We start from the raw sequence: 17,105 nt of genomic DNA, 5'->3' as shown, positions 1-17,105 counted from the left end.
ACATACTAACCTATGACTTTTTTGACTGATTTTGGACAACATACTAACCTATGACTTTTTTGTCACATTTTGGACAAGTACTTTTTTGATAAAGTGATTTTTTTTGAGTATCATTAATATATACAGTACTTCTATTTTTTGTTAAAAAATGCTTTTATCCTATCAAAACCAATTTGTTTTAAAATATATATTTTGTCAGAACAAAGGCTTTGATATTGTCAAAACATTTTCATTTTGTTCAAAATGCTTTTATGTTTTATTTGTCCAAAGATTCTTTCATTTTGACCAAACAAAATTATTACCTTATTATTCTTAACTTGGCAAAGACACAATAACAGGAAAGAAATATTCAAATATTTTATTTGTAACAAAAAAATTTAAATTAGTGAAGGCTCTTATTTAAATATTGTACAAACATGTTGGAAATCTGTCCTGTGTTTTCCGTTGGGTGCATCTTTGTATAGCTGATGAACTGGCGCCGCAGTTTCCGCAGCTCTGCCATGTTGATGCCTCTGGTCAGCTCAATGTTTGATGCAAGGTTAAGGACATTTATTTTCTCCATTAACTGAGGTTCAAACAGTGATTACATGTGTCGGACCACACTGCTGCTGGATGTGTGACTCAAGTCACGCCACAGAACAGAAAACATGAACACAGATCAACAAAAACTTGTCAAGAAAGGATATCTTTTCTGTCGCTCCTGGGACAGAAATGAGATCCCCAGGAACGCTCGTCTTCTGTGCGTTGAAAATCGCCTAGAAAACAAATGCAACGTCCACTGATGAATCAAAGCATTCATTTACAGGCGGCATGACAAGTCTGTTTAGTCTTCAGAGTAAAGAAAAAGATTCTGTTTCAGGTCATTGACGACTAAACACAATAGACAAATCAGGGGAACAGAGCAGGTCATTTCCTATTGGCTGAAAATACCTAGCTGCCATTTGACATCACAGTCACATCATTAAACAGATAATCACAGCGACACAACACGTTACAACAAAATAACAAGGGTTCCCATGCATTGGTTGGCGTCAAATTCTATGAAATATTGTAAATATTATTATTTTGATATCTCCCCCCTGCTTTACACAGTTCTCACAGGCAAAGTCAGGATCATGAGGAGCAGCGTGGGGTTGAGTTTAAGTTAACACAGACACACGAGTGTTCACTGCTTTCTACATGTAACCAAAAAAAGGTGGATTACTGCTCTGCACAAATGAAATCAGGTGACTTGCATTGGGTGAAAAATGAACGTCAACCTGCTCTTTCTCATACAAATGAACCCTCAGACCACATTTCATCTATTTTTATAGATGTTTTCTTTGATAAATAAATCAAGTTTTCAGATATTCACTGGAGCTGAGGACTTTTGCAGAGTGCATAGAAAATGTGAAACAAATATTAACTAGGACTGCTCATAGGACTCACAGTCCCAGTGAAAAGGGCCCTCGCCCCGCGCAACTCGGATCAATCAATGTTGTTTGGAATCAATAAGAGCAACAAGTGTACCAAGTTTGGTTCAAATCGGACTAACTATGTGCGACTTAGACAGAAAAATTTTGCATTTAACACAATTTTGACCACTTTATCTCCCAAAAAATCCTCAGTCAAAAGCACCAGAAAAAAAACCTGAGACAAACATACCATCAAGACATCTTGTGTGATCTTGTCCAACTCGTACAGGAAGTTTGCAGATGACAGTGGTTGCTGTGAAGAAACACAATAATCTACTTACTGAAAGAAGACAACGGAACAAGATGCACTGGAAAAAATGAATAAAAATGTTCCATTAATAACCAAATACTGCATATGTGTGTGTGTGTGTCACTTACGCTCTGAGTGGACTGGTTCGGTGGTGGTGCTTTTCTTTTGAAAAGTGCGTCAGAAATGGCTTCAAGCGGGAGCGTGTCGTCTTTCAGGACAGTGAAGAGTGGACTGTCCCATCTGTTCCTGGAGTCTGGAGATTCAAATCTAAGAACTAACGCGTCAAAGCTGCCAAAGAGGAAGTGGACACATGGTTAACTATGATAAGATAAAATATATACTTTAGAAAATCAAAATAAAATGGTAAGTGAAAGGTGGAGACTTGAAATTAAACAGAAAAACTTTCATAAAGAGAGATTTTGGTGCAATATCTCAGTTATAATGGGATTATTTTTAATATTTCCAAGTTTTACTCACATGTCTTGGGTGTACTGTTCAGCAGCTTCTCTACTGGTGTTCCACAACGAGCTCTCTTCATGTGAAGTCAAACAGTATACCTTAATTAAAACATAATCGAGAAACTTACCTGAGTTACAAGATATATTCAGATTAGAGGTCGAACGATACGTGTTATTCTATGACCGATGTTTGAAGCTGAGGTTTTTTTGGCCCACATATTAAGCATTTTATTTCCTTCATTTGAGAAAATATATATATTTATATATATATATATATATATATATATATATATATATATATATATGTATATATGTATATGTATATATATGTACATATATATATACATACATATATATATATACATATATATGTATATATATATATATATATACATACATATATACATACATATATATGTATATATATATATATATATATATATATATATATATATATATATATATATATATATATACACATACATATATATATATATATAAATTTAAAGAGAACAACTAACACTAAAAATGTTTTGCTCTAATATTCATTGCAGTGCAATTACACTCAGCATTTTTCATAAAAAAAATAACATATTAACTAAATATTAAATGCATGTAACCGGTCATTAAAAAAAAGTTTCAGTCACTTAGCAACATTTATTCAACTTCATAAGAGCAAAAATGTGTCATCTATAATTACTGGTGGGTTAATAAATATAATAGAGCAATGCTGATAATTAAAAATGGCAAATATCAGACAGATTCATCTACTTTAATCTGCTAATTTAGATACTGAATTGTAATAGTAACAGTAACTATAAATAAATCATTTATCTGCTCCACTTACCAGACAGAGTGGTGTCTGTGTATGTTTGATGAGACAGAAGAGTTCGTAACGGTATCCTGGAAGATATTTTAATATTATTATTTTAATGAACGTAAGAGCAAAATCAGATCACACATGATTTAAATACCTCACATGAAATGTATAAAATGTACCTTTAATGTAATTTAATGAATCCAGAATAACAATGTCATCCTTGTTGACTTTCCTAAACAAATAAATCAGATGTAGAAGGAGATCAGTGACAGCAGAACATGAGGGATGTGAGGGATTTACACACTGATACTGATGATGATGATGATGATGACGATGATGATGATGACGATCTTACCTCTCTACCTCAGCTTTCAGAGATGCTCTCACATTTTTCTCTTTTTGGGAATCTGCAACATATTGAACAGTGTTGGGTTAAGTTAACATAAAAGTTTACAAGGTGTTGTTTGACCACTGAACAAGTAAGTAGGAAGGAACTATATCACTTTTTAAGTGTACGAAACCTTGAGTATCTACTAATATCAGTCTGACTCAGTCTGTCATTTCAAATATTTCAAACAACGAAGTTAACTAACAGAGATAGAATTCTCCAACTGTGTAACAAATATTCTTGCTCTTATGAAGAAGAAATTAACAGCCCACAACATGACTCAGATAAAATGCTACTGCTTCATTTTTATTTACATGTTTGCAGTCTGTCCATGCAATATATAGGATGTTTGGATCGTATCAGATTTTGCTTTTCCCCCTAATTTCCCCGATTTGGTTTATCTCGTATCATATCACAAACCTCTTCAGTTCAGCCTGTTATAATTTATATCAGTGTTTCCCAAACTTTATATACATATATATATATAGATATATTTATATATATATATATATCTATAGATATAGATATATAGATATAGATACATAGATAGATAGACAGATCTATATTATTTATACATGGATCCACTTTTCAACAATGGCAAACTTTTCGTGACAAGTGTCGTGACAACAGATAATTTGTAGCATAAAGTAGTGAGACTAACTGACAGCCATATCTGTAACACATAATGTTATTTTGAAATGGAAATTACCACTTCATTTCAAGCACATTGTTTAAAACATATACACATAATGTGACACAGCAGTTTAAAAGTTGTATTAAAATGGATTTTAAAAGACTGTATCAGACTGATATTTGTATCAGCACGCCAAATTCCATTCAAAATATTAAAAATTCAACGCTGTTTTCTTCCCTGGTAACTATAAGTGCAAAAGTTGAACATAAGTTTAAAGTGTCATATTTTTCTTAAAATTCGGCATTAATTACAAACACTAGGGAGTATTTAAGACTAACTGGTGCCAGTGTTTATAAGCACATTAGCTTCGCTTCACGTAGAGAGGAACGTTTTGTTAGCTTGATAAGAGACACCGAATGAAGTTAGTAACGGTTAGCATGTTAGCTCAACTTACCTCCGTAAACACTGTTTTTATCCACACCCAGAGCTTCATCTCCTACAATGTGAACCTTTAGTTTGGAGCTCTGTTCAAAATAATCCTTCAGCTCTTTAGCTCGTCGCGTTTTCCCACTGCAGGGAAAACCGCTCATGACAATCAGAGGCATCACAACAGAACTGTCATCAACTCACACGCGACTGAGTAAGTTTGACCTTTCACCCGGATACAAATTACTAAAACATTCTGAAGATGGCCAGTAGAGGGCGTCACGTAACTGACATAATACTGTAATATGACGTTTATTTCTCATAAATTGCTCATGTACTGTGGGAAAATACTTTGAAATCGACAATATAATTTCATTATATTCACTTATAATGAAGGTTAATGTTATTTCAATCAATCATACTATACTACAATACGAATAAAATGTGTGTCTATGGAAAAACACACACACACACAAAGGCCAGAATAGAGCACTAAGAATAGAAATACACTACATATAGACATCATAATTATTAGTAGACATAATAATAATATGCATAATTTAAAATAACATTAATAGTAGGCACAGTTAAAAGTGAAATGGAGAGAAAAATTATTAAATGTTGAAAGAAAGGTGTTTCATGATGAGCTCTCTTTCAAAACAGAAGAGCAAAAACAACAAAAACAACTTTGTCTGTGTTTAATTAATAGTTTATTAACAGATTTCAACATTAACATTACTGACCAAAAACAGTGGTCAATAACCTGGAGCTCATTTTCCACTTCATCAGTCGGACGTAACACTGACAGCAGGGGAAATGTTCCTCAGGCAGGATCACTTCCTCCTCTTAACGAAAGAAAACACAAGAATATAATCACTTTTACAGTTGATTAATAATCATTATCTTAGCTTCTCCGTGACTGTAACACTGTGTATCTTTGAGGAATGAACAAAAACATCTGGGGAAGTTTAGGAAACAACGATCACTTTTGATCAATCATTAGTTGCAACAGTAATATGGAACTAACATGTCTAATGGTGCATTCCCTCGCATTTGCAGGGCAGCTTGTGAGTGAGTCGTGTCTGCAGGTCTTTGACTTGCAGCAGCGAGTGAATTCAGCAGGAACATTAACGTCTTCAAAGTCAAACTCCATCGAGGAACCCTCCACGACGCTCTTCTTTCCCATTAAATGTCCTTATTGATCATAAAAAAACAATTTCAAGAATAATAAATAAAATAAAAACATGATGTTACAGGATTCTCTTACCTGTCGCCCACAGTTTTGTCCTCTGATTCGTCTTGATCTTTGAAACTTTGCTCCTCAGCCCCCTCAGATTGAAGATGCCTCTGCGATGATGGAAATGGGGAGGAGAGAGCACAGCAGGAGTCCTCAGGACGGGCAGTTATCAAAGGCCATGGTTTTACTACTATCTTTCTCTGGGGGTACTTGGAGGAAAATCATCAGAAATATTGTTCTACTGTGAATACCAGTGTGAAAATGAATAAAACAAATAATAGTAATACTTTAACCCTTCTGGGTCCCTGGACACTTTTTTGGATTTTCAGTGTGGACATCTTTGGCTGTGTTGATGCAAATCGCTTAACATTCAGCAAGGTTGTATGTTTTGGGACGAATTTTGATAATAAATTAGATTACCTTCAAATTTTTAATACACAGGGAAAACCAAAAAAAAAATTGTGCCATTGACTCCCATTGAAAATGCTTTTTTTTTATACACTGCCATCACAATTTGATTCCTATTCCTATTACTTGGTGTTGAAATCCCTTCAAAATTCCATGCTTTATTGATTTCCACTGGTTGAAGTTTTTACTTTCTTTGTGTAATGTAAATCTACCAAACATTGTTGTATATGATGGCATTCATAGATTTTTGGGAGAAAAAGCCATTGATTTTTAATTTTAATCATTAATAATTTAATTTCTAGCAGACTTTGTAAGTCAAAATCAATGCGAGTGCCCAAAATAAAAATAAAATCTTAAAAAAAAAAAAAATCTGTAAAAAATCTGAAACATTTTAAATCATAATAATTAGTCACCTTATCTCTCGCTCCATCTTAATCTTTATCCTCTTAGTGGGAATAAATCTGTCTCCTGTGAAAGTAAAAGTCCGTAGCTGACTATTGTCGATCTATTTACCCCACTGTATTTTAAAGTTGGTGATAATGGTGTTACGTCAAGAGCTCAATTTGACCTAAACCCCACAGCTCAATACTGAGAACCTTCTCCCAACAACAAGACATCAGATCACGTGTAAGACGCATATAATTAAATGCACCGATTTATTGGTAAGTACTTTACGTAAACATAACAGCAAGGCACATGGGCCACTGCATGCCAAACAGATGTAATGGCTTAAGAAATGCTGTGAGTCGAGGGGTCGTGGTGGCTACTGTATGTACACGGTTTGCTTCGCTGTACACAGTATCAAAAGTACAAATTCTTTTTTTGACAAGCGTTACAAAAAAAAACAAGTCATTCTTCAGCCTTGTGGTGATTTAAAGTATTACAGAGGTACAGGGGGAGGGGAAAAAAGAGCTCACACAGCACTTACATACAAACGTTCACTTGCCAGTTGAGTCAATATGACCGCATAGCCTCACAATCACTCTCAAAATAATTTATAAAAATCTAATCATGTGGAATAATACACATTTTATAAGGTTTTTTTTCTTCTACTTCTTCTTCTTTACATTGCACTGAGATTACCTGCAACTCTTCATCATTTAACAATCACTGCCATTTACCATGGAGGTAGAAGCTGTCGTATACAAAACATCAGAAAATGCTGCTTTACAAATTAAGACCAGGAAGAAGACGACTTTTTTCCTCCTCTGAAGTCCTGATTTCTAAAACATCCTCTCTAATATGCCACCGCGCTTCACTTTCACACCTGCTCTGGATTAACCAAAAACAATGTACCCTGATGATGTGACGTTACATTGATCGGTCGCTTGCCTGAAAATACTATTCTGGCAAATTTTGAGGTATTATCAAAATCCCGCTGCATCTCACATATAATACCGCTCCATATTTACTCTCTGGAAAGAAAAACATCTCATAAAGAGTAAATGTAAAAAATAAAAAGAAATCTGGGACAAACAAAGACAAAAGCAATGTTTAAAATGTCATAATGTAGCGTCATTTCAGGAGGCTTTGCTTTTTAAAACAATCCCACACCTGTAACTGACTACAGGATAGAAAATAAAATAACTGTTTACCATAAATGTACAAATACTGCTTTTTAAACAAATACTGAATAATGAGTTTAATAATAATAATAATTGTATGGTAGGGCTGCAAGTAGCGTTATTTTGATAATCGATTAATTTCATCAATTAATCAATCAGTTGTTTGGTCCATAAAACGTCGGAAAATGTATAAAATATGTTAACCGTTGTTTCCAAAATACCTCGAAATAATAAAACAATGTTCTTAAAATACCTTTCTTTTGCTCACAAAGCAAAATGAATGCGTTCCAATGATTTCTTTGAAGAAACCAGAAAATATTCACATTTAGGAAGCTGAAAAATCAAAGAACTTGATTAATTATTGAAGAAGAAAAAAACACAATCCAATCAATTATTAATCGATTGTCAAAATAAATGGCGATTCATTCAGAAACCAATAATAACTGATTAAATGTTGCAGCCCCTTAATAAATGGCGACTAAAATTCAAGCTTTTGTGCTGCAAAAAAATAATCGCAACAGCGTCCAACTTTCAACCTGAAACCGTTCATTCAGGTCATAGTGTGTCGCATTAAATACTTCAAAAGAACTTTAAGCCATTTAAATTTACGGCCGGTTACAAAGGCGAAGTGTCCGACCCCTTTCAAGTCAATCAATACGCGAGACTGAAAATAACTCACAGACGTTTCCCGAGTCTTCTGTCAGGGCGGACGGAAAACAGAAAGAAAAGACAAAGAAAAGGCTTGAGCTGTAATATGAGTGCACTTACTGTATGTTTGGAAGGCAAGATGAATATATTATCAACATGCAAAGTTAAATAAAATTTTAAAATATGTCTACTCCTTTGTCCTCGCAATTTATGAAAAATACTGCTCTGTCTTGAATGTCTCTCGGAATAAAAATGGTCAAAAGGAAAACTCTCAAAAGCACATTACACGTGGAGGTGTGGAGTGAAGAAGAGGCGGCTGTTGTTGTTGTTGTTGTTGTTGTTGTTGTTGTTACCGCAGTGACACGGGTTGTGTGTGAGAGTGAGCGCTCACTTTTAAATCACAGTCCGCGATGTTTTCGCGGCGTGGACTCGCCAGCTCTTCCGTCTGTGGCGCCTCCGCTTCGCTTCGCCCCGGTGACAAATTATTGACCTCGTCAGTCCCGGCACATTTAACCGCGTGATTATCCAGCCCCTTTGCCTCCAGCTTGGCTTCTTCCATCTCCTCTTCCTCGGGCTCTTTGACTTTGTGTACAATGTAAAGGTGTCTGTTGAGGGACAGCACCGACGTGAAGCACAGGCCGCAGTGGAGGCACTGTGGAGTGTTCTCGTCGGTTTTATGCTGAGGTATATGTTGCTGGAACTGCGCGCTGTCGTTGGTGGTGAAGCCGCACTTGGAACAGCGGAACTGGGTTTTCGGACGCTTCGCCGAGGGAGCCTCGACACTCACACTGCGATCCCGCCCTTCCTTCTGCGAGCCACCTGAGGGCTTCTCTGGTACACGTCCCTGCAAATGACAGACATTAAATGAATGACTCATTAACTCTATTACATCAGTGTTTACGCTTTAAAGCTGCAGAGTGTAACTCTGGCCAATTTTTGCTGTTGTTTATTTTGCTTCCGTTTGGTCTTTGTGAACAGAAATGATCATGTACATTGTTTAAATGCAGCGTCCTTCATCTGAAAACAGGCTCTGTCAAGTAAAACTATCAGACCTGGCTGAGGGAGCATTTGTGTGTATACAGCAGCAGTACAGGGGCAGGCGGGGACAAGAAACAACTGTTTCATGCTTCTCTGTTTTCAGTCTTACTTCGATCTGTTTCCAGTCTAGTTCTAGCTTGACTAGCAAAATATTGCCCTAAATAGATTTTTTTTATTATTTGAATCTAACACAGTGTCTAAAAGTTACTCACTACAGCTTTAAAGGTGTTTCTGTTGTTGTTTCAATAAATAAAAATAGTTAATAGATAATAACATACCTTCCCCAAAGCCTTTTTTGACTGCTGCGTGACTGTTTTTGGCATTTGGTCGAGATCAGGATTTTTGATTCCATGCATTAGACTGATGTGGTTCTTCAGCTTCAAACTGGTTGTAAATACTGTCTTTGTGTCCGTGCAATACCTCAAGGAGAAGAAAAAAAAGGAGAAATGGAAATTATTAATTTGATAGATTAGTTAGTCAACAGTTAAAAATAAGTTTACTTTCAAACACAAGCTTACCAACAAGTGTAAGTTTTCTTTTTTCCGTGGTGGTCGTTGCGAAGGTGTCTTCTCAAACTGGTGGTAGAGTTGAAAGATTGCTCACAATGTTGACATGGATACTTCTTCACGGACTGTTGGGATTAAACACAAAAACAATGTCAGCATCTAAACATCCGTCTAATCAGACGTGGGTCAAAATATCAATTTGGTGATATATCGTCTTCCTTATACGATAATCAATACGCCAGGGCAAATATCGATACTGGAAAGCATTTCTCAAAATTCAAAATGAGTTACGTTCCATGACGTTTTACACTGTGTTCATAAATTTTGCACTAAAATGGTTTTCATCTAGGACCAGTGCTCTGGATGAAAAAGTTAGTCTGGAGCCGTGAAGTCAGTGAATGGAGAAACATACTCAGGACAATAAAAACAATAGTTTTATAGTTAGAATTATGAAGGAAAGAGTTCAAAACTATCTTTAAAAGGTCAAAGGTGTAGTAACATTTGTGGAGGGAGTACTGTGCAGAATTTGAATACACGATTCTACAAAAATTCAAAATAGATCATTTGTTTTTCTTAGAATAACCCTTTCATCAACAATGCCTTGCAGCACTATGTTTATACATTATAAACTTGTTGCTTAAATCCATGACAAAGGAAACAGTCAAGAGATTGGAGACTTGTTTACGTTCATGCAAAGGTCACTGTAGTTCTCTGATTGTCTTGGAAAAAGAAGAGATGAGAGGAGTTTTGACATCTTATGTCACTAATCCTCACACACTGGACCTTTACATTTTAAAATAAATGACAAACTGCATGGTCCTTTACCTTCCCGTGTTTGCTCTTCACGTGAGAAACATATGAGTCTCTTTCGGGGAACCACTGGAGACACTTGCCACATGTCCAGCCAGTGGGCTTCACGCGCGGCCTGCCGTCCTGCTCAGCCTTTTTTCTGGGACTATCTGTCCGTTTCACAGGACCGTGACTCGTCTTCTGCTGTGGGACGGGATGAGAGGCCTGATGGCACTCAGCGTTGTCAGATTGCTGTCTGCTGTTCTTCTCCGCCTCTGCCGTCGGGTTTCCTACATGCACAGACTGCAAAACACAAGGTCACAAGATGTAATAATGCATCAGAACGACACACGTGATGTTGCATCTTGTGCAAAGGTTTACACAGCAAACACTAAAACAATGACAAGGCAGGAACTGAGCTTTGCTAAGGAAAAGGGATTGTTTGTGTGTTTCCTCCTACAACATAGGTATCATTTTAGAGCTGCAACTACTAATTGTTTTCATAATAAATTAATATAGACATTATTTTCTCCTCTACTCAATTAGGTCCATAAAGTGTTGATCAATGTTTCCCAAACCTCGAACAGATTTCTTTGTTAGATGGAGCAAAGAAACTAGAAAATATTCTCATTTAAGAAATTGAAAAATGTAACTATTCAGTTAGTAATTGATTAATATATATATATATACAATATAAACCTTGACAGGCCTAAATTTGTGCATAATTTAGTGACTAATTTACAGCCGTATCTGTTAAAACTAATATAATTTTTCAATTGGCATCTAAATCATTTCCAAGAGAGGTTCACTATAAATTGATTGTGTGCATAAATCTTAATTAAGTCCAAAAATGTGTTTGGGGACTCAAAAAATACTGTATCTCCTGTGACCCTTCTGTGTGTCCCTACCCAGTGTCTTTGGGAATCACTGATTTATATAAAAGGTACATGCATGATTAAACTCCTGCAACACAAATTAAAAGAACAGGTAAACTGATTACAAATAGGGAAATTATTCTGAATTGAGAGATGAACACAAGACCTGTAAAGTATAAAAAATACAAACAAACCTTGAAGTGCTGCATTAATAAGTGCTTTTGTGGAAAGACGGAGTTGCACTCTGGACACTTGAATACACAGGTGACGTGCTTATGGGCGTTCTGATGGAAATGCTGAAACAGCAGCTGCTTCTTCTTGAAAATGGTCTCACAGGAACACTTAAAGATTAACCTGCAAAATAAGGAAAGAAATGGTGAAAACAACCTGTGTTGAGCTGTAACAAAAAAGAAAAAAAAAAGAAGAAGAAAGCTGCTGGTCATGAGGCTTTAACTCACTGAGGGGTTGTTTTGCTTGCACCATGTTTATTTTTCAAATGCACTTCACAGCTCTCAGTGGTCTTTAAGGCAACTGGACACATAGTGCACTTGTAAAAGACCTCACAGTGTTTCTCTTCAATGTGAGCCTTTTGTCCTTGAAGGGTCTTGAAAACCATATCACAGTGAAGACATCTGGGGGGGGAAACAAAGAAATGTGATGTAATGACTCTGTATTTTATATGGTACACTTATTTGTGCTACTCCATTGGATGTTCACTGTGTTCTCAGTTCAATTCACATTATGATTTGAACGTGAACTTCTTTTACTGTTAATCAAAATCTATTGAGATCAGAAGAATTAAACCAAACATGCAACACAAATAGTAATCGCCATATTAATTAAATCGTAAATATGACCAAAAAAACATGACAAATTATTGACCACTAAAAATCTGCATCACAACAAAAAAATAATATCAGTCGAGCATTAGCTCGGATTTTAAAGGACCAATGTACCATTTAAGAGGGTTTAATGGCTGAAATCGAATATGTGCATACGTTAATACAAAAATAAAATCAAGTACACACTTAAGGCCTGGCTTTGCTTTTATGGAGGCTGCCATCATACACTGTATTCCTTCAGAAGCTCAAATGAAATAAATGAGAAACAACATGTAGGGCTGCACGTCATCTTCATAATCGTTTAATCTGTTGATTACTTTCTCAATTAATCGAGTAATTGTTTGGTCCTGAAAATGGCTGACGACAAATGTTGACCAGTGTTTTACAAACCTGGAAATGATGATGTTATGTCTTGTTTTGTCCACAAACCAAAATTATTTAAAAAAAAATACTTTTACGAAGCTGTAAAATCAGATAACTAATTTAAATCGTTAAAAAAAATAAAATAAAATATTATAAAAATAGTTTTGTGGCGGTTGGAGCGGAAGCTTACGACATTCCCCTGGGTATTTTATCAGTTAATGGAAGACACAATGCACATATTACAACACCCTTTGTGGTATGTCAAGGTCACTGTATTTCCCTGACACGTTTGAAAAAACAGAGAGTGGATTCCTCCTCCGTTTACAGCAATCAAAATGCTTAACATCAGATGTCACAAAATCTTACACATTGCACCTTCAATAATTCTGGGGCCAGAACTTACTTGTACCAAGCCTTGCGAGCATAGTGCAGACAGTTTTCCTTGACGTGCTTCTGTACGTCTGCAGACCGACTCAGGCCGCCACACTCGGGACAAACATAAGGAGACTTGTGTGTGTGAATGCGATGATGAGCTCTGAAGCTACACTTGTTGGGTAGCAACATTGAGCACATCTTGCATATCTGTGTCATAAGAGGAAAACAGAAAAGTGTCAGTTTAGCAAAACACATGAAAACATCTCAATAAAGTCTTCAATATTTGAATTAAACATCTACTTACAAGTCCTTCCACATCCTCTGACGTCCTCTGGTAATGGCCCGCCAGTGCTTTGAAGTCAGGTAACTGTTTGTTACACTCCAAGCACCGGATTTTATGGCGAATGATACTGTCTGGATATAATGGCAGGACGGGTGGGTTTTTAGGTGAGGGTGAGGGCGAAGTGTAAGAGTCCGTGTTCACGGGTTCAACGTTCAGCGGTACAAACATATGCTCTGCAGCGATGGGTTTCATGTGGAGCTGTGTGCACTGCATCACCATGCCGTTGCTCTTGTGCTCGCGGGCATGTGCCAACAGGGCACACTTGTTAAAGAACACCATGGTCTTCGCACAGTGTGTACATCCTACTTCAATGTGAACACTCCTCCTATTGTAATGATACGCAAGGCTCCTCTCAACCCCAAAGGAGTCCCCACACTCGAGGCAGCAGTAGCCGCGTGGTGGAAGGTTGATGTTGCTCTCTGGAGGGGGGTTCAGGTTGGGCACATATGTAGGCACAGGGTTAGTGTTGTTCAACAGTCTATTCAAGGTTCCTGCAGCTGTGTTAGGAATGTATGAACGAGGAGAAGGGCTGGCTGTTTTGACCTGATGTACCAATGGGACAGTACTGTACACCGTAGAGGAGAGTGCGTGTTGGCTTTGTTGACTACAGGTGGATCGTGCGGCTACTGAGGCAGCAACACTGTGAGGGACAAGGTTCAAACTTGCCAAGTGCATTGCTTTAGGGAGGAAGTTTGTGTTAGTTGTCGGAGGTCCTGTTGCGGCTGACACTCTCTTTGGTCTCTGCATCTGCTGCGGAACATGTCTTTTGACAGAACCACTGGTGTTATGAACTACTGGTGCAGACTGCGATGTGCCTGACCTCCTGGAGTTAGCATCTGATTTTTTAAGTAATACTTTGGGTGACAATGCACTAGCTGATGTGACTTTACTCTGTACATCAACATCATCGGCCACACTTTGAGACAGATGTGGAGACATATTACAGTAAGAGTCTTCACTCATCATACTCTGAGATGGAGAGGATTCATAGGTAGAGTGAACTTCATCCGTCTCGGAGTCAGGCAGAACACTGGTGACTGTGCGCTTGATCTGTCCAGATGTGGTTTTGATGGTTTTAATTCTGACCCGGGGTATAACAGGGGGTGACCCGGATGCCACGGCAGGGGATGTTTTACCGCTACTGTCACTACAGATGCTTACGGGGCTATCAGAGGGCTTCATTAAACGTTTTACAACTTCAAGTGGACTTCGAGGACTTCTCGGGGATATAGGGACCTTGGGGCTTGCTTTCATGCAATCGTTGTGAAATGCTGATGGCTCACTGGGATCTTTTCTGGCATTCAGCGCTGCCAAAGCCTCAAGGCAAGATGATAATTTAGATGTCGGGGCTTTGACAAAAGGAAAAGGGATGTGAACGTCCTTTGTAGTTCCTGAATTGCAGTTGGACTCAAAGTTCTGGTTACTGATTGGCGAGTGAACTGCACTGCGTACTTTAGGTGTTAAATCCATTTTGTTACCATCAGAGGGCACGTCAATTAGACTGTTTTCTGTTCTGCTACTTTGAGTGTTCTTGGGAACATCAGAGTCCTTAGGACAGTCATCGAACAGGCCGAGGTCCACTTTTGAGGGATTCTCTGGTACTGAAGCCTCCACCAAATCTGGGGCTTCTGGGAAACAGGGTTTTTCTTGTGTTGGGTGCGCTTCATCTCTATTACATTGAGTGTCTTCCGACTCAGGACTTGAAATGGGACTAAAATGAGACACCGACTGGGAAAATATTGCTCCATCAGGTTTGTGCTGAATAGGTGCCTTTCCAAACTCCCTTGAACTCTCACCATTCAAAGCAGAGACAAACGATTTGGAGAAGCCAGGATCGGTTATCTCAGAGTCAATGGAGGACTCTTGTCCCCTGAATCCATTTTGTAACACCAAGTCTGTGTGAAGCCTCTCTTCAAAATCCCCCAGTGACTCCTGACGACTTGTGTTTTTCACAATAACACTTACAGCAGGTATGTCTGATGCGGTAACTGCTTGGTTGCTCAATAAGCTGTCATCCAGACACATCCCCGAGTGCTTCAGCTGACTCTCAGCCTCCTCATGACCCCCTTGGATAGGCTCTTTAGCATCCAACCCGGTGGCATCAGGGATGTCAAACGCAGCCAGCAGATCATCAAAATCTGGGGTTTTCATGTCACCCATGACTGCACAGACTCATAAACCTACAAAACACATGATACATTAGCTATGGCAGCACAGAGTTGACATCTCAGAAGGAAAAAAAGTTAAATTGAGAATGTTTTCAAAAATATGACGTTCATCAGCTGGGCAGTCCTGTCGCTAGCTCCGGCTAACAGGCTAAACGCTGCGCACATTTGCTTCATTTTCATATATACAGCTAATATCTTTTGACACAAACATATAATCCTACGGTTACAAATATGTTTACATCTAACCAAAACCCCAACTCCTCCATATATTGAACGGCACTGGAGTTGTTATGGTGTTAGCCTAGCTAACACTCTACTAGCGGAGGAACTACAATACTAACTGAACTAGCCAATAAGTTAGCGAGCTAGCTTAGCAACACGATAGCGAGCAAATAATGAGTCCACGCGTATGGGCAAAACAAATTAAACCCTGTCGTTACACGACTTCGCTTACCATTTGATCCGGTTATCTTTAACCGTTCCTGTAAATTAGTTAGATGGGTCGTTAGCTATATGCGTAGTATGCGTACTCGCTAGCGAGGTTTGGTTGTTGCAGGGTTTCATAGCTAGGCTACAAGCTAGCAGCGCTAACTTCGTTTTCCTTTTCCTCTGAACTGTGAACCCTCGGCGCTGTCTTACAGGCGGCAGACCGGCAGAACTACATCCCGCAAACCTCTGATTCTTCTGTAAAACTCAATCACATCACAGCAACAGCAGTTGCATTCGACATTAAATTATACAAAAGGTAAAAAGAGAAAAAGCCAGAAAAAAGTGTATTAATTTTTGAGACAACTAGTTCAATAAGTAATATCCATTCCATGTCGAATCCTCAATTGAATACAAGATACGAGAACTATGATTCAACACTTGCTAAAAAAAGGGTGTCAATGTGCCCTTAAACGAGAAGAAAAAGTTGAGCGATAATGGTTTCATTTGTGGTTGCGCTGCTACATGTGCAAAGAAGATGTTTAAGACTGTATATGATCATAAGCAGAGAGATAATGGCTAATGTTAACATCACACTTAGTCCAAAATCAAATGCAAAACATGTGCAGACCAGATGGACCACTGAGCATGAAAGGGCCCTGAATTAATACCACACCACACATTGTACTTCTAATGACTGCTCAATATTGTTCATATTATATACATTCCTTGAATGGATACTTAAGCAATGTGTTTTTAATGTGGCTCTCAAAAAACAATGAGGTAGAACCTGCCGAAATTAAAAAATAAAAAATAAAAAACTGGGTCAAAATCAAGGGCCAGATTAGGTCAGAACAAAGCAAGTTTATGGATTAAATAAAGAAATCAGAGATCAGATTTGTACCAAGATATTAGTGAAAACCAATTGATTGACCCATGCTAAATATCAACACTAGATGATTGTTTCAAAGTTGGAGTACTCACAAATGAACATATAAAGAGAGTTCAATCATTTTTAAAATGCCACTGAAATCAGCTGTATATAATAACGTCTCACCTGATTTCCTCTGCTGTATTCCAGTAAAACAGCAC

The 17,105-nt window shown here is 37.7% G+C and overlaps 2 protein-coding genes across 2 annotated transcripts; both read right to left on the bottom strand.

Annotated features, from left to right (window-relative positions):
• Positions 1 to 343: 343 nt before the first annotated feature.
• kti12 (KTI12 chromatin associated homolog) lies at positions 344 to 4,649 on the bottom strand. Its single transcript, XM_044036480.1, has 9 exons — positions 4,459 to 4,649; positions 3,338 to 3,389; positions 3,162 to 3,214; positions 3,010 to 3,065; positions 2,182 to 2,261; positions 1,833 to 1,992; positions 1,645 to 1,707; positions 687 to 755; positions 344 to 526 (listed from the first exon to the last, which is right to left on the bottom strand). Exons 1-9 carry the CDS (start codon positions 4,607 to 4,609, stop codon positions 383 to 385), a joined length of 828 nt encoding a protein of 275 aa, XP_043892415.1. The 5' UTR covers positions 4,610 to 4,649; the 3' UTR covers positions 344 to 382.
• A 3,335-nt stretch (positions 4,650 to 7,984) lies between these two features.
• On the bottom strand, positions 7,985 to 16,182 carry znf592 (zinc finger protein 592). The gene is made up of 9 exons (XM_044036782.1): positions 16,042 to 16,182; positions 13,381 to 15,599; positions 13,105 to 13,283; positions 11,955 to 12,128; positions 11,691 to 11,850; positions 10,658 to 10,924; positions 9,845 to 9,957; positions 9,605 to 9,746; positions 7,985 to 9,132 (listed from the first exon to the last, which is right to left on the bottom strand). The coding sequence occupies exons 2-9, from the start codon at positions 15,577 to 15,579 to the stop codon at positions 8,638 to 8,640; spliced, it is 3,729 nt and encodes a 1,242-aa protein (XP_043892717.1). The 5' UTR covers positions 15,580 to 15,599; positions 16,042 to 16,182; the 3' UTR covers positions 7,985 to 8,637.
• Between the last annotated feature and the right edge of the window lie 923 nt (positions 16,183 to 17,105).

This window comes from Solea senegalensis, linkage group LG10 (assembly GCF_019176455.1).
Source record: "Solea senegalensis isolate Sse05_10M linkage group LG10, IFAPA_SoseM_1, whole genome shotgun sequence".
Taxonomy (NCBI): domain Eukaryota; kingdom Metazoa; phylum Chordata; class Actinopteri; order Pleuronectiformes; family Soleidae; genus Solea; species Solea senegalensis.
Note: the sequence above shows the minus strand (reverse complement) of the source record. Positions and strands in the feature narration are given on the sequence as shown.